The sequence below is a fragment of the Sciurus carolinensis genome, chromosome X, assembly GCF_902686445.1.
Source record: "Sciurus carolinensis chromosome X, mSciCar1.2, whole genome shotgun sequence".
Lineage (NCBI taxonomy): Eukaryota > Metazoa > Chordata > Mammalia > Rodentia > Sciuridae > Sciurus > Sciurus carolinensis.
Genome location: NC_062232.1, coordinates 99,390,996 through 99,418,102, shown reverse-complemented (window position 1 = coordinate 99,418,102; position 27,107 = coordinate 99,390,996). Strand labels below are relative to the sequence as shown.

The following is a 27,107-nucleotide window of genomic DNA, read 5'->3' as shown; positions in this document are numbered from 1 at the left end:
CTGAGCCACTGGGATTACAGACATGCCTACAAGTTGGGTTTTTAAAAGTTAAACTGAATATGAAAGAAAAGGGTCATAACCTCTGGTCTTCAAATTACCAGTCTTGGTAGGGGTGGTGGTACACGCTTATAATCCCAGCGATTTGACTCAGAAAGCTGAGGGAGGAGGATCACAAGTGTAAAGTCAGCCTCAGCAACTTAGACCCTAAGCAACTTAGTGAGACCCTGTATCAAAATAAAAACAAAGTGTGGGAATGTAGCTCAGGGATAAAGTACCTCTGGGTTAGATCCCTACTACCAACAAAACAAAACAAAACAAAATAAAAAACCCACAAAAAAATAAACAAAAAATCCCCCCACAAAAACCAAAAACCACACAACAAACAAACAAAAAAATTTGCCAACCTTAATGGAATGAGTTTAAACATTATTTACTGATATTCGGCAAGAGAGAAAAGCTCAGTTTTAGATTCCTCAACCCTTCATTTATTTGGATGAGTCTGAAGTCCAAAGCAACCATCCCAATTAGCTTCCTTGGGTTGGAGATGTAGCTTTAGGGTTAGAGAGTGTACCTGCATGTTCTAAGGCCCTAGGTTCAGTCAGTACCTCCCTCCCTCACAAAGAAACCAATTAAGTGCTTTGATGTCTGTGTGACGATGTGAGTGGAAACAGGATCATTAAATCCTACTGAGGAGCACTTGATGGAAGGACCCAATCTTATACATTTTCATTCGTTTATTTTTTTTACAGGAAAAATAACACACAAAATTTATTACATGCCTAAGACTTGGGAGTATTAGACTCTTGCACATTTTTTTACCCCTAGCACTTGGTTCGTGATGGATGTGCACGATGTACTTGTTCAATGAATGAAGATACATCAGTGTGTTACAGGTCAGGTATAGTAGGGTAGGGAGAAGGTTATTTTGGACTTTGTATGAAAGGTATCAAAGTATCTGAGACCAAGTCTCTTCTGTGTAACAACAGGAAGTTCGGTTTACCTTGAGTATAGAGTGCTCTGGGATTGGAGGTGTAATAGCTAGAAATGAACTGGGCACATGAGGCCAGATCACCAAATGTTTTCCATGCTATGCCATGGGTTTTGGATCTTAGCCTGAAAGGAATGGGGGTGAGGGGAGAGAGCAAAAGGACGGGCAGCTGGGATGGGCTTTTAAGTTGGGATGTGGTGTCATGATTGTATTTGTGTTTTAGATCTAACTCTGGCTTCCTGTGTGAAAAGGATGAGAAGAGTGTTGGGAAATCAGCCAGGAGGGAGAAAGCCTAGAGGCAAGGTGACCAGTTGAGAAGCTCTTTGGCAGTTGTGGTGCAAAACAGGGTTGGTTTCTGAGCAAAGGCAGTGGTAACAAGCAGAGATGGAGGTATATTTAGGACAGAATGAGCAGTAAAGATGTCTTGACAGAAGAGAGCGAAATTAACACCCCCCCCCCATAATAGGTAATCAGAGCCCTGGATAGCAACCACTGTGAGAAATACCCCCAGGGGTGAGTTGAGAGTAAATCTAATAAGTGTCAGGTTCATAATATGGCAGTCAAGAAAGCGAATGCCACTTTAGGGAGCTCAAACTGAAAATTCGTCTAGACAGGGATGTGACCCACCCTGGGTCTGCTCCTGCAGATGGGACTGTACCCTGGGGTAGGGAGAGGGAGAAGGAAAGACTCAGTTCCTGCCTTGTACTTTCAAATGGTATAAAGGGATTGGCTTAAATTCAGAGAAGAGACTTGAACTCAGTCTTTGGAGCAGCAGAGCCTGGAGGGGTTGTGAGCCAGAATTGTCTTCAAATTGTGGGACCACGGTGGAGGAAGAAGGGGCAAGGCTGGCTGTGCTCGGCCTCGAAAGGGCAAATGTTCCAGCGGGGCGGGGGGGGGGGGGCGGTCTCACTCAACCTCAATCAAGGAGGCCAAGAGGCCCACGCTGCAGTTCGCAGTGAATCTCAGTTGCTGGAGGTTATCCAGTTTACAAGGGCAGGACTTCTCTACATGGGACAACGACAACAATCAAAACCAGTGCAGAGATAGTCAGTTGACGATCTTCGAGGTTCCTGCTCACCTTGCGATGTGTAAGATCTGGCCGATTGGGTGGCCTTTTCTCAGCAGTCCCGCCTCACAGGTGAGGTGGGCAACAGCACCTCTCTCATTAGCCTTTTTATACTCTTTTCCTCGAAGGCATTACTGTGTGCGTGGATCGGTAGACCAGGTAAGTTGCAGTCTTTAAAATCATTGTAACCTTGTGAGAGCCAGAGGGTGGGAAGCCTGGCCAAAGCTTGAGAATCGTCAGGGGCAACGGCGTACTGGGATAAACTTTGGCTCCTGCTTTGCCGCACTAGAGGGGCGGGGTTATTTGAATGGTTCCTCCTGAGAAGGCGATTGGCCCTGGGGAAATCAAAGGGGCGGGACTAGTCCATCTTTGCCATTGGTCCTGTGGGCAAGTTGAAGGATGGAAGCGAGGGGGGCGGAGCCGGCGAGGGGAGGCAATTGGTTTGGCCAGAGCCCACCGAGCAGAGCAAGCGGGCAGGCAGGCGAGCCCGCAGCCCGCAGCCCGCAGCCCGCAGCCCCGAGCCGGGAGGCCGTCGCTGTGAGCTCGCCAGGGCCGCAGCGGGGCGAGGGGTGCGCGGGGCGTTGGCACCCGGCTGCGCGCCTGCGTCGCGGACTTGGATGCAGCGAGGACTCTAATGCTCCTGGTGCGCTCGACGCGAGCCATTCAACAGCTGGCCTCGCGGACAACAGTCGCAGGGAGCGACTGGGAGTGTGGACTGTGGCTACTGCTGCAGCTGGAGAGGGGCGGCGGCGGCGGCAGTGGCGGTGGTGGTGGCAAACCCGCTATCCCAGAGGAGCCCAGAGTGGAGACGCAACGGCTCCTGAGTCTCCCGGTAAATGCCCTACGCTCTGCTCGCAGAGAAGGCAGCCACGTCCCACTGCGTCTGTGTCGGCTGTCCGCCCTGGCCTACCGGAGCTGTGGATGCCTCGCAGACAGGGCCTTACCAGACCCTCGGTGGGGATTGGGGAGGGGCTATGCCGGGGATCCGGGTTTCCCCTCCAGCCCCAGCGGAGTTAGGTTTTCCAGAGATGCGTCTAGTCTCTTCCCTTGGTCCTTTTCCTTCACCCTGCTGCGCTTCTTCTGGCCCTGGCGCCGCAGTAGGGGGCGCTCTGGCACCCACTCCAGGGCTCACTCTGGCGGCTGCTACAGCTGAGGTCACGCGAGGCATTCCCTTAGAGTGCGTTGGCAGTGTCATCCCACTAATGAGAACTGAAGGTGCCCTCTCCTGCTAGATCATCATGCCAAGGGCTTGGGCTCTCAACTTTCTCCCTGCTGCCTCTGCACTCATCCATTTAGCAGGGCTCCACTGTCCCTACCGGTCCCCCTGATGACTAGGTCCTGGGTTTCAGGGACTTCTCAAGACATTCTGTCTCCACTGGGAGTTTTCCAGCATGGGTGGAATAAGACTTTTAATTTGACTAAGAGAGCAGGGTCACCCACAAGGCATTTGGATTGCTGGGTGCTGAGCTTGGGTTGGTGGGCAGAGGGGTGCGGGGAAGAAGTAAGCTAGGGAGGCCCATGCTTGTGGGGAAAACTGCCATTCCTGCACGCAGAGGAATCATAGTCTTGGTCCTTGGAACTCCCACCTTCTTTATATTTTAAAAATAATTTTAATACCTTTATTTTATTTATTATATGCTGTGCTGATTGAACGCAGTGCCTCACACATGCTAGGCAAGAACTCTGCCACCAAGCCACAACCCCAGCCCTACCTGCTTTACATTTTATTGCCTGCTTTTTGTAACTTCCTTTAAAACTGATCATTACCAGAGAACTTTTGAATGCTGCTAACTCCAAGGGGCAACTTGTATTGGAACACTGGTTCCAGTAAGGGAGTTGGTTACCCTTCTGGCCTTTTCATTTTCCATACGACATCAAATCTCAAAGATCATGTCCATTTTGTCCATTTCTGCCTGCATCTAAATCTAACTTTGAAACCTCATGCTGTTGAAAAAGTAAACTCATGCAGCACAGTTGGTAAGGCACAGTTGGGTAAGGCTCAGTTTTCATGCTTGGAAAACCATTCTTGGGGTAATGTAGTTGGGAATTCTCAGATTCTGGGTTCGTTTGTTTTGTTTTGTTTGCTTTTTAAAGGATATGACATTTCAGTGGTCACATTTTTTCTGTGCTTTTTTTTGGGGTCGGAGGGTCCCCTGAAACATGGAGTAACCTGAAGCATGGAGTAAGTTCCATGAAATTCTTTTTCTTTTAATCCTTGTAAACAGAGAGAAAAGTGAGATGTGGAATAAGACTGTGGGCACTGGTGCCCAGGGGGTCACACCTACTGCATACCTCACAAGATGGATGGGGCTGGACTTGTTACTCCAATGGGACGAGGGAGGGGGACAGGTCCTGCAGTGGCCATCTTGCTTCTGTAGTAGTGGATTACAGGCTTTCCATTTAGTCCTAGTCAAAGATCACACCTGCAGTGTAGCCTGTTTGTTCAGGTTCCTCATCATATACTCATGTAAAGAGAGTGAACTTTGACTGGTTCTGTGTTTATCTCAAGCATCAGAAGGAAGGTGAGGCTTGAAGTTTAGGGAAGGCAGAAGTGAGGGCCATGTTGGATATAACAGAAGGTGTGTGTGTGGGGGGGGGAATCTAAACATTGGTGCAGTTCTCTGCCTCTGAGATTAACTACATACTTATCTTCCCAGCATGCACTCCTGCCTTTGCTGGAGAGAGGGACTTCTGCTGACTTGTTTCAGAGGTGGTGTTAGTTGCACAACTCTTGATTCAGTGTCCACCTGGGTCTATGGATTCTATGTTGTATCCAACATACTCCTGGCACTTTAAGAAGCTTTAAAGCTAAGCTTCAGGTGAGGCAGGTCAATACCTGGATCACAGAGTAAATATGGACTAAATGGAATCTTGTGGGGCTGTGCCCAGAAGAGGGAGCAGAAGGGCTGGAGCACTTACAGAAGGAGAGGAAGGTCAGTGAAAATTGAGTAGCTATAATAACAATAAGAGTTCACATTAATTAGTCACTTGCTGGAGCGTAAGTGCTTTATTTGCATTATTTTATGTAATCCTTCAAAAATCCTGTACGGAAGAGAGAGAGGGAGAGAGAGAGTGGGGTGGGGGGAGAGAAGGGCATGCACACTGTTTGGGTTGGCTATCCCTAAACCAAAAACTGAAATCCAAAATATTCCAAAATTCAAAATCTTTTGATTGTTGAAATGACACCACAAGTGGAAAATTCCACATCTGTCCTCATGTGACAGGCTGCAGTCAAAACACAGTCACTAAAAGTATTATATAAAATTACCTTCAGGTTATGTGTATGACATGTATGTGAAATATGAATGAATTTCATGTTTAGACTTAAATCCTATCCCCAAGATATCTAATTATCTATTATGCAAATATTCCCAAATCCAGAATCTAAAACACTTGTAGTCTTAAACATTTCAGATAAGGGATATTCAGCATGAATCATCTTCTGAAGCCCAAAGCATTTAGGTAACAAACTCAAGGATATCTCCCAGCTGATCAGTAGTGGAGGTGAGATTTGAACCTTGGTCTGCTTGACACCAGACCTTGAACTCAAAAGCATTTTTGCTTTTTACTGTCACAGGAAAGGTTTCATTAAAGAGGTGAAGCGTGAGCAAAGTTTTGAAGGGTGGGTAGGATTTCAATGGATATTTGGGGATATTTGACTGAACAGACCATCATCATAGAAGGAATTCAAGGAAGACTGGTCAACTAGAATGGAGGATGAACATAGGGACATGATAAAATATAGGGCTGGCAAGGTGTGGGGATCATGTTTTGGAGAGCCTTGGAGGGAACTTGTGATGCAGTAAGGAATAGGGGAGGTTGAGAAATTTTAAGCAAGGAAAAACATGACAATAGTGGTACCAATCATCTGGTATGTCCTACCTGGGTCCCTGAGTCTGTGCCCTGCTCCTCCTTTCTTGAGTCCCTTACCTAGTTGTCTGTACATTTAGCTGTTTCTTTTTTTTAATATCCTGACTCTTTGGGGGAATACTCAATGCATTCAACTGAGCAGATTCCTGGGTCCAGTGTGCAGAAAGAGCAAGCTAGGGGCCTTGGGTCAAATTCAGGCCTAGATGATGTGCTTCAGCCTACACTCTATTTGAAAAAGCAATGGAAATAGGGGTCAACATTGAAAAGGCTAAAAATCTCAATAAAAACTGGAATCTCCAGCCTATCTTAAGATGCTAGAAGGCCTGAATTATGTTTCACCTCCAGAGAGCAGAGCTGGACAGAACTGACCCCATTAGCTAGGGGCTGAGTGTTCTGCTTTCCCTGCCCAGTCCCCAACCCCCATTCCTGGGAGCTATGTGACTCTGTAGGCTCTGAATTCCTGCTCAAGAGAAAGGAGCTCCCACCAGGGAAGATTCTAATTCAAAATTAGCTTCTTGCTTTACTGTGTAATTACAGAATTATCAGAGGTACAGTAGAACTGTCTTTGTGAAATGAGAATAATCATAACACACAGGCATGCAGAACATCATTGGGGAAGGGCTGACTGCTAGGGATTGAGTATTTTCTGTGAGTGGTATCTTTCCTCTGATGTGGGACTGGAAGTCTAAGATCCTACAGAGACATTGTGGTGGGCCTTGCTATTCTTCTTCATCCTTTTCTTGGAATCAAGTTTTCTTTCCCCTAAATATTTGATGACTGTAGGATCTGGGTCAAAATGATATAGAAAATTCAGGGGGGAAAATAACTCAGAAGTGACTACCTGAGAAGGCAACATGTTAGAAATATTAATCTGGAAGTCCCTGAATACATTCTGTGTCTTCTAGATGGACAGGTAGGAGTCCTTTCTGTGTTGTCATCGGAAGATCTTTATTTTGCAAGTCTGTTCAGGAACTGCAGGGCATTAAGCATTGCTGCCCCACTGCTTAGCAAATGGCAGTGGAGACCATTCCTATGCTGGCTGTTGTGACAAGTGCAATTGTTACTATATATGTCCCATTAGTGGTACTTTTTAAACCCACAAAGCACATTCCCAGGAATTCTAACAATCATTTCATGTGAAGAATGTTAAGACCATTTTTGTTTATCTGTGGCCCAAAGTACCCTATACCTCTCATGGCATTCACCATTTTATTCTTCATATTCTGATTAAAAGTTATAAGTCCTAGCTGGGTACAGTGGTGCACACCTGTAAGACCAGTGGCTGGGGAAGGTGAGGCACAAGGATTGCAAGTTCAAAGCCAGCCTCAGCAAAAGTGAGCAACTCAGTGAGACCCCCTCTCTAAATAAAATACAAAATAGGGCTGGGTATGTTGCTCAGTGGCTGAGTGCCCCTGAGTTTAATCCCCAGTACCAAGGAAAAAAGAAAAAAGAAAAAAAAGTTATAGGTCTTTTCTCTTTCTAGACTTAGTTCATTAAGGGTGACTCATCACTGTAGTCCTCAAAATGTCTAACTGGGTAGGTGTTTGGTAGGTATACCTGAATTTATCTCAATGTTCATTAATGTTAGTAGCTCTAGGAGTCCAAAGAGCATGTACATCTGCATTATCATTTTACTATTGGTCTGCAGGTGCTAATTTTAGCATTTAAAATATGGAAGTCATACTTTGAAATGCAGCTTTTGAATAGTCTCTGTTTTAGGTAGGATTTAGCCTTGTTAGTTTTTTATATGAGCCAGGCACTGTCCTAGGCTCAGATATACTAGTGAACCAGACACATGCAACTCTGCCCTCATGGATCTTACAGACTGGGAAGGGAAGGGACAGACAGACAAAAACAGGTTGACAAATACACATTGTGAATGCATAGCTTCAATGTTATGGGGAAAATAAAATGGGGTGATACGTTGCTGTGACAGGGATGGTACCAATTCTATTTCAGAGTGTTCAGGGAAAGATGTTCTGAGGTGACATTCAAGTCAAATCTGAAAAAAAAAATGAGAAGGAATCAACCTAAAGTAATCTTGGGGGGAGAGTCTTTCAGACAGGGGGAATTCCGAGTTCACCCTGTGGAATGAACCTGGTGCATTAGTGGGGCAATAAAAAGGTCAGTGGGGCTGGATGGAGAGAACAAAGGCAGGAGGGGAGAAGGTGAAATGAGTTGAAAGAGGTGCCAGTAGAGGGTTTTTTCCCTCCAGGGATTGAACCCAAGAGCTACATTCCCAACCCTTTTTTATATTTTATTAGATACAGGATCTTGTTTAGTTGCTCAGGGCCTTGATACATTGCTGAGACTGGCTTTGAACTTGACATCCTCCTGCCTCAGCCTCCAGAGTCACTGGGATTACAGGTATGTGCCACCATGCCCAGCTTACTGGAGAGTTTTGAACAGAGGAGTGACATGGTCTGGCTTAAGGTTCTTATTTACTTATTTCTTTAAAAACAACTTTTTTTTTTTTGCAGTACTGAGAATGGAACCCTGGGCTTCATCCTTGCTAGGCAAGAGCTTTATCACTGAGCTACACCTCTAGTCCTTGAGACTTTTAAAAAAATCACTTTGGTTAGTGCATAGAATAGATTCTGTTGGAGAAAGGATGAAAGAAGAGACTATAGAGAGGAGGCTATTGCGATAATCCAGGTGACAAGTGGTGGTGGCTTGGACCTAGGATGTAGCAGTGAAGCTGGAATTGGGTTTGGAATGTGTGGTAAAGTCAAAAGGACTTGAAGAAGGATTGAATCAGAGAGGAAGGGAAGAATAAGCCCTAGGTTTTCAGTCTAAGCACCTGAGTGGATGGTGACTTTATTTAGGGAGATGGTAATCACTAGGTGGGAAGGAGCAAGTCTGACATAAATCTTTGGGGGATGGAAAGTAAGAGCTCTGATGCACTTGTTTGTCTGAGATGCCAATGAAATATTCAACTGGAGATATTGAACAGGCAGTGGAATATGGATACAAGGTTGGCTGGAGCTTCTGTCTACATGAAATTAAATGCAAATGAAAGCTACTTGGAGTTTCCATTATATACTAATAAAGGTAGCAGACATAAATGTCATAATGATCCAATGTGTGTAGGGCTGCAAGGGAAACAGGCATGTTCATTCTGCTGATGACTTGATTAATTGACTTAATGTTTCGGGAGACCAATTTGACAATAGTTAATGAGCCATATAAATGAATTCTTGTTCTTTGACAAAATAGATTTGAAAATATATTTTGAGGAAATCATTTTTGTGAATATCTGTACAAATAATTTCATGGTAGTTATTTCTTATGGTAGTAGTCCTTTAAAAAAGGTAGTGGTCTTTCAGGAAAAAAATTAGAAAATACAAATCTTCATGGAGGGGGAATATCTCTAACCAAATCTGTAATAATTCTCTATAGAATTTCTACAAAATTTTGCTATCAAATTTCTACAGGAACTCTCTGTAGGCATGAAAAGTGAGAAATGTGTTAACCATATCAATATCTGGAATTGTTAATAAAAACAGGTACAAAACCAGATTATGATGGTATATAAGTAAAACTGTGTCAATCTCAGACTCTTCATGCTTAAGGTTGTAAATATACAGTTGTTTTACTTATTTTGTACCATTTCATCCACTTTTGACTTTGTACCTGTTTCTGGCAGAGTGTTGCCTGGTTTGGATTCCACAGATTACCATGAAGAGTTCACATGAATTGTGACCTCCCAAGTTTTTCCTGCCTTGATCACATTTTCCACAGAAGGTATTCGGTAATATGTGGTTCTGTGGGACTTGTATTCAAATAAATTCACCCTGGAGTTTTAAAAAGCTTGGGAAATGCTGATGTACTCAGAAACTTGGTAGTACAAAGCTGGGTCCCGTGTGAAGGTTGCTTCTCTCCTGTAGATGGCGACTGTGGGCAGGAATTCAGCGGGGAATTTTCAGACTGAAGACAGAACCTGGAAGCAAAACACTGGTAATTTCATAAGATGCACTGTCCACAAACAATCCTATGATTACTCAGTAAGTGAGGGAAAAGTATGGAAGATACTCAGTCACATTCTTTTATATCCATGATGGCCTTTTCTTTTCTTTTTTGGAGGGCAGGGAGTCATGTGGAGAAGAGAAAGCAGAAAGCAATGAGTCAACTTCAGTAGCATTATGGTGAATTAATCCAAGGTATAAAACAGCATTCTTGGCTGGAGGTGTCTGGAAAAAGGTGTTTTTCAACAAAGTGCTGAAGAAGGGGTAAAAGACTAAAAGACTGGTTGAACAGGTCTGCCCACTGCTTTGTACATACAGTTTTTTAAAAATAGCTCCCTTTCTTGCTATCAGGGGAGGACACCTGTGCTCAGCAGCATTCAGAGTTATGTAAATGCATTTGCATCAAAACGCTGAATACAACCCTTTTTTTTAACATTAGTTTATTTTCTGTTAGCCTCAGAAATACTCAAAACACTTTGCTTTCACAAACATCACATAAAGGAAACCTTAGGAGAGTCTTTTGACACAGGGGGGAAAAAAACAGAAAATGAAGTTGCCCAGAGAGATGAACTAACATGAATCCAGTTTTCTTGATTTCAAGATCAAAATTTCCCATGTGTGGTGGCACATGCCTGTAATCCCAGTGACTGGAGAGGCTGAGACAAGAGGATGACAAGTGTGAGGCCAGCCTCAGCAACTTAGGGAGGCTCTCAGCAAATTAATGACACCCTGTCTCAAAAATAGCATAATAAAAAGGACTGGGGATATAACTCAGTGGTAAAACATCCCCGGGTTAAATCCCTAGTACCAAGAAAAAAAAATCCCCACACTAAACTCTACCTTAGAGGTAAGTTTCTTTGGAAGAGATTCTCTTGGTAAAACCCTAATATTTCACTGTTGCAAATTATCATTACTGAATGGCCGAGGATCTTCACAAGTCACTTCTTTTCTTTCCAGAAATCTTCATTGCCCAATAATCCTTTTAATACCATCTAAATCTGGGAATTTGGTTGTTTAGATGGTTACATATTGGCCATATTCCTACTATTGCAAAACTGAGTACAGTTCATTTTAATGATGTGATTTTGAAATTATTCAAAGATCACAGCATATGGTCAGCCTCAGTTTTTAAAATGTTGTTTGGGTTAATGATGTGTCAGAATGCTTGAACGTTCATCCATGGCATCTTGACTAAAGAGCCATGCACTATTTATATTTGGTCAAAACTTTCTGGAATTCTTTTTTGGAGGGGGGTTAATAGGGATTTAACACAGGGCAATTTACCACTGAGCCACATTTCTAGCCCTTTTTATTTTTTATTTTGAGACAGGGTCTCACTAAGTTGCTTAGGGCCTTGCTTAGTTGCTAAGGCTGACTTTGAACTTGCGATCCTCCTGTCTCAATCTCCCAAGCTGCTGGGATTACAGGCATATGCCACTGCACTAGGTTTCCTGGGGTTCTATACAACCAGAAAATTGCAAATTTGCTAGGTTGATCTGACCCTAACAAAACCTGATTGCCCTGCTGACTTACATAACTATAATTTTACACATCTAAAATACTTTTAAAATGACTAACTTGGAGGTTCAAAAGTCTGGAGAATAAAGAAAGCCAAGACCTACTTCAAAAGAGGATATTGAATTATGCAGATTGTCCTGTATTTTTTGTTTTTAAAATGTGCCTCATTCAGATCACTAAACACTCTGACAGCAAATATTTGAGTGAGAAAGAACAAGAGAGAATGAATGGGTGGATACTTATGACTCAAGTACTTTCAGTGTTCAAAGTTAATTTGATTTTAAAACCCTGAGAGATATAAGATGAGTCTGTCTAATATGCTCTGAAATGAGAGATGGTGTTGGAATGACTTTGGATGGTCTGTGCAGAATTTATTGAGTTTTCACTGCAGGTTAAAACAACTGTTTTAGGCTTACGAGGACATTTCCATCTGTTACCTTTCCCCTAGTCTCTTAGTCTACTGTTATTTAGCCAGCTTTGCTACTAGATACAGTGATAAGGAGGATGTGGTTCTAGGTGATTAGAGAAAGCAGTATGTTCTCTGAGAATCTTCTAGAAAAGTTCTGGTATTGGGAGCATGTTGAGTGAAATATTTTCATAAAGCTATGTACACAAGACACTGCTAGAATGCACACAGTGTAAGCATTATTGAATAACTGTGATTTTTTTAAGGTTAAAGAACCTCCTTTTAAGGTTAAAGGGCCTATCTAAAAATATTAAGGAATAAATTATTTTAGTAGTATCGCTCTTAATCACAAAGCTAGCAGAAAGATGTGTGCAGGAGGGTGGAGAGGGTGGAAACGTGAAACATAAGAGAACTGGGAAATAGTTAAAAATATTTATTAAAATTTGACCTTTTGAGGGGAGGGGAAATTCCAACAAAATAGGAGAAAGGTCAGTGAATTAGAGGAAGGGGATTGAGGGGGAAAGAGGAGGGTCAGGATAAGGAAAGAACAGTGGAATGAATCTGACCTAACTCTCCTATGTACATACATGAATATACAACAGTGAATCTCACCATCACGTACATCCACAAGACATTAATTTTAAAACTATATAAGTAAATAGCAGAAAGATCAGTACAGTAGAGGGAAAGGAACAGGGGGAGAGAGGAGTGGAGGGCAAGGGGAAGCCCTGGAGATTGAATTAGAGCAAATTATATTCCATGCTTTTATAACAATGTCAAAATTAACCCTAGTGTTAAGTGTAACTAAAAAGAACCAGTAATTTTTTTTTAAAATTGACCTTTTGATTAATTTATGAAGGTCATAATAATGGCATTCTTTTCCATCAGGGCTGGGTTTATATTAGACTCTGAAAACGTTGTTGAATAAATGAATCATGGATATTACAATGGTGAAAATGATGGGAATGTTAATGAATTCTACCATTACTGTCACCTAAAGCCCAGGAATATTAAAAAGTAAATTAGAGGGTAAGTTAGGTTGTTCTAAATAATCTAATAATAGTTCTAAATAATCAAATAATCTAATAGTAATAGCCTAATAAATTGGTCTCAATGTTTTGGCAGATACATTTTAATTAATATAACATATAATTAATATACACTTTATTAAATATAATATATTTAATATATAATTTAAAATGTATCATATGTTTATTTGGTTTAAACAGAGTTACAAACAGGTATCATATGGGGGGAGATACAAACCTTTTTAGGCCTATTTTCGAGAGCAAAGTAGGACCCTACAAAGCTTTAACTAGATAAAGATTGGTACATTTAGTTTGGAATTGAGAAAGCATTCTGATTCAGAGGAAAATACCTGTTGAAATTTAGCACTGTATGAGTATTTTCCAGAAAAATCTATTTTTATTACATTACCAAATAAGTCAGTTAGGACATAAGCATTTTGCATCCAGATCAGTGATTGCTGAAGGCTAAAGAAGGTTTACAAAAGAGCATGAGAAAATTTGGGTGGATGATGAGTGTTTTCACTATCTTGATCATAGTTTTATGAGCATGGGTACATATGTTAAAACTTACTAAAACATACACTTTTGATATATGCACAGTATATGTTATGAAATGTGGTTTGTTGTATATCAGTTATGTCTCAACAAAGCAGTTTCATAAATAAGTTCTGCAACTTGTGATGCAGCTACTATTGCAATTGCCAAGTGAAACTTCATTGCTCAAAAAGTCCTATTCTAATCTCCCAGGCTTCAGTCATGACTCACACACAAACTTTGATTATAGGGTCAGATTCCTATAAGCATTTACACTGATGGCAGATAGACGGGTGTCTTTGGTCGGTGGGGAGGTTGCTATTGCATTAATCTGTTTTGAACCTTTTCTAGACAAGTTTGTATCAGAAGTTGTAATTTACATCCTTCTAATAGCTTGTTATTACATGTTTCTGCATTTAATCAAAAAAAATTTTAAAGCAAACTTAACAGTGCTTACTGTAAACATTTAAAAATTGAAGCAAGAAGTATACAAAGTTAAAAGAGAAGGCTTTTTATTACCACTTCAGTTTTATTGCTTGTTATTGGTCTAAGTTTCCTATATCCTCTTGGTTCAATTTGGGTAGGTCATATGTGTCTAGAAATCTGTCCATTACTTCTATGTTTTTCAATTTATGGAATGTAAATTTTCAAAATAGCCCCTAGTGATCCTCTGAATTTTTTTGTGATATATGTGGCATAGCTCATTTTTTAGCTCTAAGATTATTTATTTGGGCCTTCTCTCTCTTCTTTTTTTTGGTTAGTTTGGCTAAGGGTTTGTCAATCTTGTTCATCTTTTCAAAGAACCAACTCTTTGTTACATTGATCCTTTTTAATTCTCTATTTCATTAATTTTGGCTCTGACCTTAACCATTTCCTTCCTTCTACTTCTTTTGTAATTGATCTGATTTTTCCAGGACTTTGAGATGCATCATTAGGTTGTTTATTTAGGATCTTTCTGATTTTTTTTTACATAGGTATTCAGTGCTACAAATTTTCCTTCATAGGCCAGGTGCCATGGTGCCTGCCTGTAATCCCAGCAACTTGGGAGGCTGAGGCAGGAGTATTGCAAGTTCAAAGCCAGCCTCAGCAACTTAGTGAGAACCTAAGCAACTTAGCAAGACCCTGTCTCAAAATAAAACATAAAAGGGACTGGGGATGTGGCTCAGTGGTTAAGCGCCCCTGGGTTCAATCCCTGGTACAAAAAAAAAAAAAAAAAAAAAAAAAAAAAAGAACTACCTTCATAGTGTGTCTCAGAGATTATGGTATGTTGTATTTCTATTCCCAGTAATTCTAAGAAGTTTTAAGTTTCTTCTCTGATTTCTTCTATGACCCATTCATCATTCAGAAGCACATTGTTCAATCTCAGTGTGTTTCAGTGATTTCTATAATTTTTCCATTCCATTTTGATCTGATAATATGCAAATAATTATATTGACTTTTTGGTATTTGCTAAGACTTGCTTTGTGTCCTAAAATATGGTCTATTTTAAAGAAAGTTTCATGAGCAGCTAAGAAGAAAGTATTTTCAACTGTTATTAGATGAAATATTCTGTAGATATCTTTTAGGTCCATTTGATTTATAGTATTTTTTAAACTGAAATATCCTTGCTGATTTTATGTCCGGATAACATATCTATTGGTGAGAACCTTTTTTAAAACAAATGGTTCTGAGAAAACTATTTATCCATTCATATGTAGCAGAATGAAAATTGTTCCCTATCTCTCACCGTACATGAAAGTCAAGTCAAAGTAGATAAAAGACCTAGGAATTAGACCAGAAATTTTGTAACTGCTAGAAGAAAACATCGGGCAATTCTCCAATATATAGGTACAGCCAATGACTTCCTTAATAGGGCCCTAAGGCTCAGGAAATAATGCCAAGAATTAATAAATGGGATGGTATCAAATTAAAAAGCTTCTTCACAGCAAAAGAAACAAAAGAATGAAGAGAAAGCCTATAGAATTGGAGAAAATCTTTGGCAGATACTTCTGACAGAGGATTAGTATCCAGAATATATAAAGAACTCCAAAACTTAATATAAAAAATCCAAAAACCCATTGAATAAATGGGCAAATGAACTAAATACATATTTCTCAAAAGAAGAAATTCAAATGGACAACAAAGATATGAAAAAATGTTTAACATCTTTAGCTATCAGGGAAATGCAAGTCAAAACTACGCTGATGTTTTATCTTCAGCTAGAATGGCAATCATCAAGAATACAAACAATAAAAATGTTGGCAAGGACATGGGGGAAAAGGAGCACTTCTAAACTGTTAGTAGGATTAGAAATCAGTATCACCACTATGGAAATCAACATGGAGTTTTCTCAAAAGACTAGGAATGGAACCACCATATAACCCTGCTATGCCACTCCTCATTAGTTATATAAAAGAATTATAGTAAGCATACTTTAGAGATAAGCATACCCATGTTCATAGCAGTGCAATTCACAATAGCCAAATTATGGGACCAGCCTAGGTTTGTGTTAACAGATGAATGGATAAAGAATATGTTTGGTATATACACACAGTGGAGTTTTATTTAGCCATAATGGAGAATGAAATTATGTCATCTGCAAGAGAATGAATGGAACTGGAGAATATCATGTTAAGCAAAATGAGTCAGAAGGTTAAAGGTCATATGTTTCTTCTCATAATTGGAAGCTAAAGAGAGAAAAAGTGGAAAAAGGAATCTCATGAAAATGAAAGGGAGACCAGTACAGTAGAGCAATGAGGTCATGGGGAGGGAGGAAAGGAGGGAAAGAGGAGTTTTTTTAATTACTTGTTTTTATTTGTTCTAATTGGTTATACATGACAGTAGAATGCACTTTGACACATTGTACACAAATGGAGCATAAATCCTCATTCCTGAAAGAGGAGTTATTAGGGAATGAAATTGATTAAATTATGTTATGTGCATATAAAATATGTCACAATGAAAACCACCATTATTTATAATTATAATGTACCAATGAAAATTTTCAAAAAGACTTGGAAACCAACCTGGACAAAGCATGCTAAATCAAGTGTATGTGTTAGAATTATCAATTGGGTGCACATTCATTAATGTACCACATGTATTTTACCCTTGCCCTGTTGTATACAACTCCCAGCAAGTTTTTATGGAAGTTTACATTTGAGATCAAGTGTATAATTGATTCAAGATTTGGAATTTTGGAGTTTTAATGTATGGGCAAGCCACTTAATTTCCTTGACTCTATTGGAATTTCCCCATCTGTAAAACAGGTATGATAATCACTTCTTACAGGCTGCTTCATAAATAAAATGAGATAAAGCAAGACTACTACCACTAATAAATAACTGCTATTTCTTATGTTTATTGAAAACTTTCCGTGTGCCAGATCTATTATAAGGATGTTACCTATACTTGTTTATTTAATCCTCCCAAAAGTTCTATTTTCTCTATTTTATCATTAAGGAAACTGAGATAGAATATATGGAAACTCTTTGAAAGTTCTAAAACACACTAAATATTATTAAATAAAAATTAGATATTATTATTAGTAGTAGTATTACTAGGCTTTATGTTTTAGAGATGTTTTAGGTTCATAGAGCAGGAGGTACGGAGTTACCATATATCCCCTGCCCCACCACACACATAGCCTCCACCATTGTGAACATCCCTCACGAGAATGGTATATGTTACAGTTGACTAACACATTGATACATCATTATCACCCCAAATTCATAGTTTGAATTAGGATTCACTCTTGGTCTTATACATTCTATGAGTTTGGGCACATGTATAACAATATGTTTTTACCATTATGTTCTCATTCATAGTGTTATCGTCAGGGTGTCCAGTTGGGGTCCAGGTCCTTGGTGTTCTGAACAAAGAATTGAGCAAGACACACTCAAGTAACAGGCAAAGTTCAGATTTATTGAAGGTGAAGGTGGTTGCAGCACTCCATTAGGTAAAGCAGAGTGGGTCAAGCAAGAGAGAGGAGCTCAAGGCCCTGATCTCTGGAAATTTTATGCTGAGCTGTGAGGCAGTCTCTCCCTTATACAGACCTGATTGAAGATCTTACCCCATTTGCCCCCATTGGTTACCTTATGATACATGATTAGAATATTGACAATTTCCCCCATTAGTTACTTTAGAAAACCAAATTAGAAAACTTCCCACTTTACCCCCATTTGTCATTTTAAAATACCAAACATACGGTAAGAGTTGTCATGGTGATAAGTCTTCAGTGGCAGGAGTTGTCATGATAATGGGATTTATTATAAACAAGGATGAGACTTGGCTCCTTGTCCTCCAGTGGCTTTTCTAATACCCTGTCTCTGCCATCTTGGTATCCCTGAACTCTTGCCTAACAACAAAACTGCCTATTTTAGTCATTGTTTTTGTTGCTGTGACCAAAAGACCTACATGAACAATTTTAAGGAGGGAAAGTTTATTTGGGGGCTCACAGTTTCAGAGATTTCAGTCCATAGACTGTCAAATCTATTCCTTTGGGGCTCAAGGTGAGGCAGAACACCATGGTGGAAGAGTGTGGTGGAGGAAAGCAGCTCAAATGATGATCAGGAAGGAGAGAGAGAGAGAGAGAAGACAGACAGACAGACAGACAGTCAGACTGACTCCACTCACCAGATATAAAAGATCATGCCTACATTGCATCCAAATGTCATCAGCATATCCAAGGTCACATGGATGTACAATTGTTTCAGCACCACTTGTTGAAATGACTGTCTTTGCTCCATTGTATTGTCTTTGCTTCTTTTTTTTCAAAGATCAGTCGAATGTATTTATGTGGGTCTATTTCTGGAATCTATTTTGTTCCATTGATCTATTTGTCTGTTCTTTTGCCAGTACCATACTATCTTGATTACTGCAGCCTTACCATAAGTCTTAAAGTCAGATAGTGTCAGTCCTCCAACTTTGTTCCTCTCCTTTAATATTTAGTTGACTAATCTGGGTCTTTTACCTCTCTGCATAAACTTTACAATAAGTTGTTATCTATAAAATAACTTTCTGGGATTTTGATGGGAATTGCACTGAATTCATAGGTCAAGTTGGGAAGAACTGACATCTTTGAGCTTTCCTATCCATGGACCACATATTTAGTTTTTTGATATCTTTCATCAGAGTTTTGCAGTTTTCCTCATATAGATCTTATGCACACTTGATAGATTTATACTAAAATATTTCATTGTTTTGGATGCTAATATAAATGGTATCATGTTTTAAATACCAAGTTCTGCTTGCTCGTTGTTGGCATATAAGAAATCTCTTGACTTTTTTGTATCAACCTTGTATCCTGCATCCCTACTGTGATTACTTATTAGTTCTATGAGTTGTAAGATATTGTTTTAGTTCTACCCCTAGTAAAGATCTAAACCCAGCAATTCAAGTACCGTTTCACAATCCAAATCTGTATCTTGCTCCATTTGTATCAAAATTTTCTCTTTTGCCGTTTAAGGTGGTCTGAGGATACCATGACAGTCACAGTGGTATATGATAACTCTGAGGCAACAGAGCTCTGTGCAGCTCAGCACCTCTACCTCAAGCCCATAGCAAAACTGATGATCAGTGTATTGCTCCCAGAAAGTATGGATCCTGTGAGGCCCTTCTCTAACTGGGAAGTTCTTGACCAGCTAAAGAGCCTGATTTGCCCTGACCAGTTCACCACAGTTCGGCTCTCCAAGAGTACAAAAGACTTTATCCGATTTGAGGGTGAGGCTGAAACCAGAAGTTTGGTTCAAATCCTAAAGGCAAAGTTACATGGGAAGATCATCAAGCTAAATGGTTTGAAAACAGACTTAAAAGTAGTGGCTACAGATGCCTTGGGAGAGTGGGAACACTTCCCCAGGGAAAAAGAAGCCTCACTGAGTGATGGGGCTGAAGAGCAGGACCACGATAAGAGCCCAGATTCCATATATTTTGAAGGCTTGCCCTGTAAATGGTTTGCACCAAAAGGTTCCAGTGGGGAGAAGCCATGTGAAGAGATTGTTCGGGTAGTCTTTGAAAGTTTCGGGAAGATCAAGAATGTGGATATCCCCATGCTTGACCCCTACAGAGAAGTGATGACTGGTGGGAGCATTGGGGGGTTTAGCTTTGGCTTGCAGACATTTGAGGCCTTTATACAGTACCAGGAGTCAACGGACTTTATTAAAGCCATGGAGTCCCTTCGAGGAATGAAGCTGATGCTTAAAGGAGATGATGGGAAAGCTCTGGCATGTAACATTAAGGTAAGAAGTAGCCAGACTTTCTTTTATTTCCCACTTTTCAGGTGATCCTGATTCAAAGATAGGAGGAAGCAGTTAGAATAAATTTTCTTAGATTCCACCAGGCTCTGATTAATAACCTATGTGAAGACTGTGTTGTCATTGATAAATGGATGTCTAGAGAGAAAAATAGTCTTGATTTGAACACTCCTTCTACTATCAGGCATGATGGTTATTACAATCTGGGGCTCTGCTGCAGCTTCTTGAGGGAATTAAAAGATTATTTGTGGCTCCTATGAACTATCTCATATGCTTGTTATATTAGTCAAGTTGCTGAGAGGGATGCATGCAGTTTATAACCACAAAGAGAACAGTTTATTCCCTTATTACTCCTGGAGTCACAACTTATATGTTCAGCATGTCTGTCAGGTAACTGCTAAAACATAATCCTACCAGATTTGGATCTTTTACTTTCAAAATCATCCTGTCTATCCAGTCATGTCATCTCATTGATGTCTGAATGCTTTGATCATCTACTTTTGGAAATCTTAACTCAGCAGTGGAAGATGTCACTATACCTTCCTTTTTCTCTAAGTCAATCTTCAACATGAATTTGTACTTTTAGCTTTGTGTGTGTGAGTGTGTGTGTGTCCATGTGTAAGCACTTACATTAAAGTGCATATTTTAAAATTATGAGCTATTCAGCAAGAAAAACGTATACCAAAAATTATAATGACTACTCTTATACCACTGCTCAGCTTAAAAAATAAAGCATTATTAGAAAGATGAAAGAGCACTTCCCTTCTATGTATCCAACCTGGATCATTCCCTTCCTCCCCTCAAAGGAAACCATGGTCATAAATTTGTTGTTTATCATTCTCATATAGATTTAAATAGCTACTTTGAACTGCTTTTATTTTTTAAGCAAATCAGTTTATCTCAGTCTGACTTTCACTTTATTTAAGATTTGAAAAGTAATTTAATAATCATGGTAGTCACATCTTACATCACATTAGGTCAGTTTTCTTGTAGTATTTCTCCATCCCCATCCCCATTCCCCAATAAGCTATTTTTTCTTTCTGGTAATTAAAAAAATGCAGTAACTCAGTTGATTTTTATAACAAACCAGAGGTTTCTAGACTGTGCTGATATTGGTACTGTGATGCTGTCTATGACCATATGTAAACTAATCTCCCCAAGGGTTTCTTTTAACATCTTTATTGAAATATGTTTGACAAATTAAATTGTAAAAGTTCAAGTACTGATTTGATATACTTACTGAAGGGTTCTACTAAAGAAAATCTGAGTGTCTGCAAGTACCGTTCAACTGGTAGCTGAGAATCAGTGGAACAATGTGGGTACTGGGATGCAGAGAGAACATTTCAAATTCATTTGGTTTTGAATTGCTGTGTACCCTCTTTGTTTTATCTCTCTGGCCTGGGTCATGTCCAGTCGACTGACAAATCTTTCTAATACAACCTTAAACTGTTTGGGGGCAGGTTATGTTTGACACAACCAAACACTTCAGTGAAGGAGCTGTAAAGAGGAGAAATCAGGAAAGGCTAAAATTACAAGAGCTGGAAGAAGAAAGGAAAAAAGAAAAGAGAAGAGAAGAGGAAGTGGCTGAAAGGTAAGTAGTCTGATTTTAACTAAGGAGGGTTTTTCTTTTGATTTGTGGATTGATTCCTTTGGGTGTATAGCTAAACATGATAGATAATATTGAGGTGGGGGACAGATATTGATACAGACTGGAAAATTCCATTGAAGGTTAAAGACTTTAAATTGTGCTGTTATGAAACCAAAATGATAAAATAGTCAAAAAGAAGGACTGAAAAAATGTCTGTAAGGGAGAACAAGCAATAAGGAATGATTAAGATAGCCTAAAAAGATTAAGCCAGATTAAGATGCCTAAAAAGAAATTATTTTTTAAAAAAGGCCCAGGAACTTTTATAGTAAAAATCCTAACCTACCAAGTTAGAAATTTTTATCAATTTACCTATAATCTACCATATTATTTGCCTACCAATTGAAAATAATAAATCAGTTTAGAAAAGATTCTATTCTATAAAATGGTCAACAAACCATCGGTAATGTACTCACATTTATCAAAGTAACCCATAGGCAAGAAAGTCATGGATTTGTTGGGACCATTTTTCTTGTTGGCCTAAATTCTTTCTGTGGATTTATGGAGCTTCCACATTTATTTATTTGAGCTTATCATTGTTTCCCAGTTTAGGGGCTTAAGCCTAGAAGGCAGTATTGAATTTCCAAAGGTTTGCCTAGAAGGTACAGATGGGCCAGAAGTATAGGACTCTGAAAACCAATTTTACCTCCTGGTCCCTCCTCTTGCATGTAAATTATAACATTCAAAAAAGGAGCTTAACAGTACCCTTCCATGTGCCCTTTACTTTTTTGGCTGGTGGGGTAATAGAAGTTACTTGAGATGACAGCTAGGGAACTTGAGCCCAGTCAAGATACTGTCCTCCTCTAAATTTCAGGTTGAGCATTCCATTTAGGCAGTCCTTTGTCTTTTGGCTAAGTCCTAACTCAGGTAATTGCTCTTTCTTTCCTCTTTCCACATTCCCATTGGGACCTAACTGAATTAATTTTAATTTTCAAAAAAAGGCATTGAAGACCATATTCTCTTAAGTCAGTATGTTTTTATGATAATATTCTGTGCTAAATAGTATGGGCCAGAAGCCAGTTTTTATCCTGAAGATTTTCTTAGTGCCTTAACTTGTCTTTAACTGCCTATGTGAAACCAACTCACAGAAGGTTTCACTCTCAAGAAAAATGAAATCACTTTGAAAGCTGGGTCCTGTTGTCACAGCTTGTGGTTTGAGAATGTGGAGGATGGAGTCCCTCCTTTGAAATCGCCCTCCTGTCCTTCTTCTTCTTCCTCTTCCTCTTCTTCTTTCGATAGTCTATCTTTGCATAAGATTTCCTTTACATGCTTGTATTTGATCAACAAAATTATGTATATTTCTCCCTTGACCAATGCTTTACAGTACTTTTATTTATTTATTTATTTATTTATTTATTTATTTATTTATTTATTTATTTATATTAAGTTGTCTATGCTAGGTTTTGGGTTAACAGTCGTAGATTCCTGGAAACCTAAATGATCTGTCCTCCCCTTACAGGGGAAGGAGGAGAGAGGAGATCAAATGCCTAATAAATACCTTTTGAATGGTTTAATCTTAATCATTGTCCAGAAAAAGAAAAGATGAGGAGAGGAAAGCCCAGGAAAAGAGGAAGAAGGCCAGGGTCAGGAGACGAGCCCTGAAGGAGAGGGACAGCCACAGGCCAAGGAAGCAGAAGGTGAAGGCCAAAGCTGAGGCACCTGAGGAGCCGGACTCTTCAGAAGAATGGGAGAAGAGGAAGCACCTGCTGGCTCAGAGGAGGGTTGAGGCCCTTCGATTGCTACAGGTTCTTCTGAGGAAAATTTCGGTAGGACTATTTCCCAATTGTTCTTCAGTTTGGGTAGGTACTAACCTTTCTGAGTTCCAACCTTTTCATTTAAGCACTGGTCTATTGAAAATCAACTCCATGGAAGACTCATGGCATTCATTGGGGTTTCTTTAAAACCAATTGATCTCTAATAACCCCAACTGTGAATTTCTACAAGGAGTATCTACATTCTCTAAAGGAGTGGTGTGCCAAATCTGCTATACCATACATATAACTTTGTATTACTAAACTTCAGGATTGTATTACCCAGAGCAATTTAGCTAGTTAATTGACTTTTCAGTAACAGAAAAATGCCAGGGGAGGCAATGGAAAGGTGTGGGTGTTAGACTGCAGTCTTCTATTAACTTTACTTGTCCATTCATCTGTGACATGTTTGGATGAGAAGGGAGAGCCTTGTAGCAAGCTTATATTAGTCTATTCTTGAACTATTTGGTAAGGAATTTCTTATCTCACAGAGCATTTGTTTTGTTTGGAGATTTTCATTTTTGGAAAGTGTTTCTTTCCCTTTCTGAGTTCCTAAAGACAGACAAACTTGGCTCATGTCCTGAATTCAAAGCCAGAAATACTCCCAAAGTATTAACTTAAAAATTCATGTTTAGGTAGGCATGGTGGCACATGCCTATAATCTTAGTGACTTGGGAGGTTGAAGCAGGAGGATTGCATGTTCAAAGTCAGCCTCAGCAACTTAATGAGACCCTGTCTCAAAATAAAAAATAAAAAAGTACTGGGCGCAGTGGCACATGCCTGTAAGCCCAGCAGCATGGGAGGCTGAGGCAGGATGATTGTAAGCTCAAAACCAGCCTTGGCATCTTAGCAAGGCCCTGTCCCTAAATAAAATATAAAAAAGGGCTGGGGATGTGACTCACTAGTTAAGCATCCCTGGGTTCAACCCCTAATACTAAATACATACATACATACATACATACATACATACATACATACATAATGGACTTGGGATGTAAAGTACCCCTGGGCTCAATCCCCAGTACCAACAAAAATTTTAAAAATCTAATTTAGCATTTGTAAATATAAAGAGAGAATGTCAATAGGTAGAGTTAATTTTATGCCACCTTGGTTTTTCTCCTTAGTATGAACAGTCAAACAGTGAAATCAGGATCAGAAAAATCTCACATTTACATGTATAATAAGGGTAGCTGCATCTTTTTAGTTCACCTTAATGATAGCTGAGGGCGACTCCTTTTAAAGAATTTATCTCTTTAAATGGGTGTAGTGTCTAATTCCGAGTCTCATTAAATATTTGTACTGATTATGTGGTCCCTTGGTTTTAATCCCAGGTAATGGGCAGGCACTGTGCCCTGATGTAGGATAGGTGTGAGTGGGAGCACAGTACAAACACTTGTGGGGGTGGCAGCGTGGGCAGCACCTTTTACCTGCTTTGTAGTTGTGCAGAACAGATAGCATCACAGATATGATTTCAGGTAGAACCATGGTCACGGCCATGCTTGCTACTTGAAGCTTTTTATTTATTTTTTATATATTTTTTTATGGTGCTGGGGATAGAACCTAGGGTCTCACACATGCTGAGCAATTGCTTTACTACTTTCCTAGCCCTCATGGGCTTGCTTTGTAATGAAGCAAGTGAGGTAAGGCAACTGAAAGATACTCTCCCCTATACTCCGTAGTAAGAGGCTGGAATATAAAACAGAAACAGAGACAGTCTGTTGATCCTTAGACACGTATTTAACCCATCAATCCTTTCTCATGCTAGGACATTTCTGGGAGGGCTATAGAATGTTTATTTCTCTTTGTCTATCTGCTATTATGATACCTAGAATAGTAGGTTCATCCATTTTTTAACAAATGGAAGAAGGGTTGTGTGCTTTGAAGGTCATGTAAAGTGTGGTACCTTGTGATATAAGGAAGGGCACAGACCTAAAGTAGCTCATATTAGATGCAGATATTTATTTTACTACTTCCCATTTCTTCAGTGCAATATTGTCCTAATTTGGATCTATCCGGGGTATTAGAAATCTCTTCAGAACAATGTCAGAGAGCTCAATTTTCTTGGGAATTTTTTTTCATCTATTTAGTTTTTCATATGAGATTTTTAATCTTTTTCTTTGAAGGGATCAGCACAATTTAACCCACAGGAGGTCAATGCTACAGGACCCGAAGCTATTTATACTTCAGGGAACACACTGGAAATTCTGGAGGAAGAAGAGTTCAACACTCAGCATCTTCCAAATCAAGAAGAAATGCCAAAGTACCAGGTTGCCAAGTCAGACAATAAACACACACAAAAAATAAAGAAACGAAATAGGGCTCGCTTACATCAATTTTCCCACTGCCTTCGGGGAAAAAAATTAAGATATTCAACTAGAAGAGAGAGGACTGCAGAATCATTAAATGATGGATACAGTTTTGTCTCTGACCAGAATTCCTTAAAAATTACAATGATTCAAGGTCAGTCTCTTGAAAAAGAAGACCACCACAGTTCTAATAAATCCTATTCTTCAAGATTCTCTGAGAGAGACCATGGCAAGAAAGAGAAGATCTATGACACAGATGAATTTATTAACTATCTATTAAACTATTATCAGACTCCAAAATATGCCCGGCTCTGCCTACAACCAAGTCACACAACGAGCACATGTCAGTGGCAGAGGGACGTTCATGTTAAGGGAAATGGATTTCAGATAAATTTGAGAAAATGCAGGCATGACCCAATCAATTTAAGCCAAATAGAAAACCTGGAAAGGAGAGAACAGGTTCAGGAAGATGATTACTGGTCAGAAGTAGGTACTCAGGATCCTGAAGATAAACCACAAAACAGGAGGAAAGTGGATTATACCAAAGAGTGCACTAAGAGACTTAACAATGATTGCAAGGATACAGCCAGTGAAACTGGTGATCAACTGTCTCCAACTGATGGAAAAAGTTATCTCTTGGAAAAGACTCATGCTGACCAGGTCCAAGATTCCAAATCCAAAAGGAAAAGTCAAGATTCTTCACCCTCTAGGTCAGTAGGCTTAGATGTGCAGTTGACAGATTTTTTAGAGGAAATTAGTAGTGATTCTGAATGCTTCAGTGAAACTCTTAGTGTGAAAGAACAGGAGAAAGAGAAATCTGTGACCATATACCATAGCTTCCCCCAAAAAGGAGCTCTTGATACAGATGAAGTCATTACTTGTGAACGAAAAACTAGGTCAGGTCAGCAGACCTTGCATTCAGAGCGGAAACGAGATGGTGAGGAAAAATACTCTAAACACAAACTTAAGACACCAGGCAAGAGGTCTAGGAATGAATCAAAATGTTCATGGCTCGAGGATGAAAGCAATTCCATTAGTGATGAGAAGAACAGCAGCAAAAAAAGGAGAAAAATGGCCCCCAATTACTTGTTTGATGAAAGCTACTACCATGAATCCAGTTCCAGTGATCAATTAGAGGACATCACAAGGAAGAGGAGGGTTAGCAGGAGTGCTTTGGACCAGAATGTGAACTATAGAACCTCTCACGTGCCAATAACATCAAAAAGTGCTAATGCTTTCTATTTGGGATATTTTCCCAAAAGAAGAGTGAGTCCTTGGAAGGCAGACTATAACCAGGATGCAAGAAGGCTTAAAAGACATGAGAATTCTAAAGATCTCATATTCAGTTCTGATAATTATTATTTTAGACATACTAGTCAGGAGCACATTGACTATCGAAACTATTTAGGAAACAACTACACTAGTTCTTTATATTTTCAAATGTTCTGATGACTACTTTGATCAGGAACACTCTTATTTACAATAAATGATTTGGAAATAAGAAAATTAAAAACCAAATATAACTATGTAGTTAGTAACTACACAGCAAGAGCTTGAGCAGGGTCAAATGCAAAACCTTGTTTCTCTTGCCAAAGTGTTAAACATAGATCAAAATGACTGCAGGTGTGTTGGCAAGCTTTGGAAATATAAAACCTCTGAATCCTGAAGCTTGATAAAGCAATGTGCTTGCAAATCTTCATGATTTAAAAATATTTCTTTTCTTTTCTTCTTTTTCTAGTGCTGGGGATTGAACCCAGGGCTTTAGTGTTTGCAAGGCAAGCACTCTACCAACTGAGCTAT

The 27,107-nt window shown here is 39.6% G+C and overlaps 1 protein-coding gene across 1 annotated transcript; it reads left to right on the top strand.

Annotated features, from left to right (window-relative positions):
• Positions 1–2,506: 2,506 nt before the first annotated feature.
• LOC124972245 (A-kinase anchor protein 17B-like) lies at positions 2,507–27,107 on the top strand. Its single transcript, XM_047536517.1, has 5 exons — positions 2,507–2,886; positions 18,822–19,590; positions 21,066–21,196; positions 22,782–23,016; positions 25,125–27,107. The coding sequence occupies exons 2-5, from the start codon at positions 18,838–18,840 to the stop codon at positions 26,754–26,756; spliced, it is 2,751 nt and encodes a 916-aa protein (XP_047392473.1). The 5' UTR covers positions 2,507–2,886; positions 18,822–18,837; the 3' UTR covers positions 26,757–27,107.

Excerpts from the sequence above, each read along its gene's own strand:
- LOC124972245 (XM_047536517.1), top strand. The coding sequence starts at position 18,838 with ATGACAGTCACAGTGGTATATGATAACTCTGAGGCAACAGAGCTCTGT. Across the intron at positions 19,591-21,065 it reads CTCTGGCATGTAACATTAAG|GTTATGTTTGACACAACCAA; the intron begins GTAAGAAGTAGC and ends GTTTGGGGGCAG. Across the intron at positions 23,017-25,124 it reads TTCTTCTGAGGAAAATTTCG|GGATCAGCACAATTTAACCC; the intron begins GTAGGACTATTT and ends TTTTCTTTGAAG.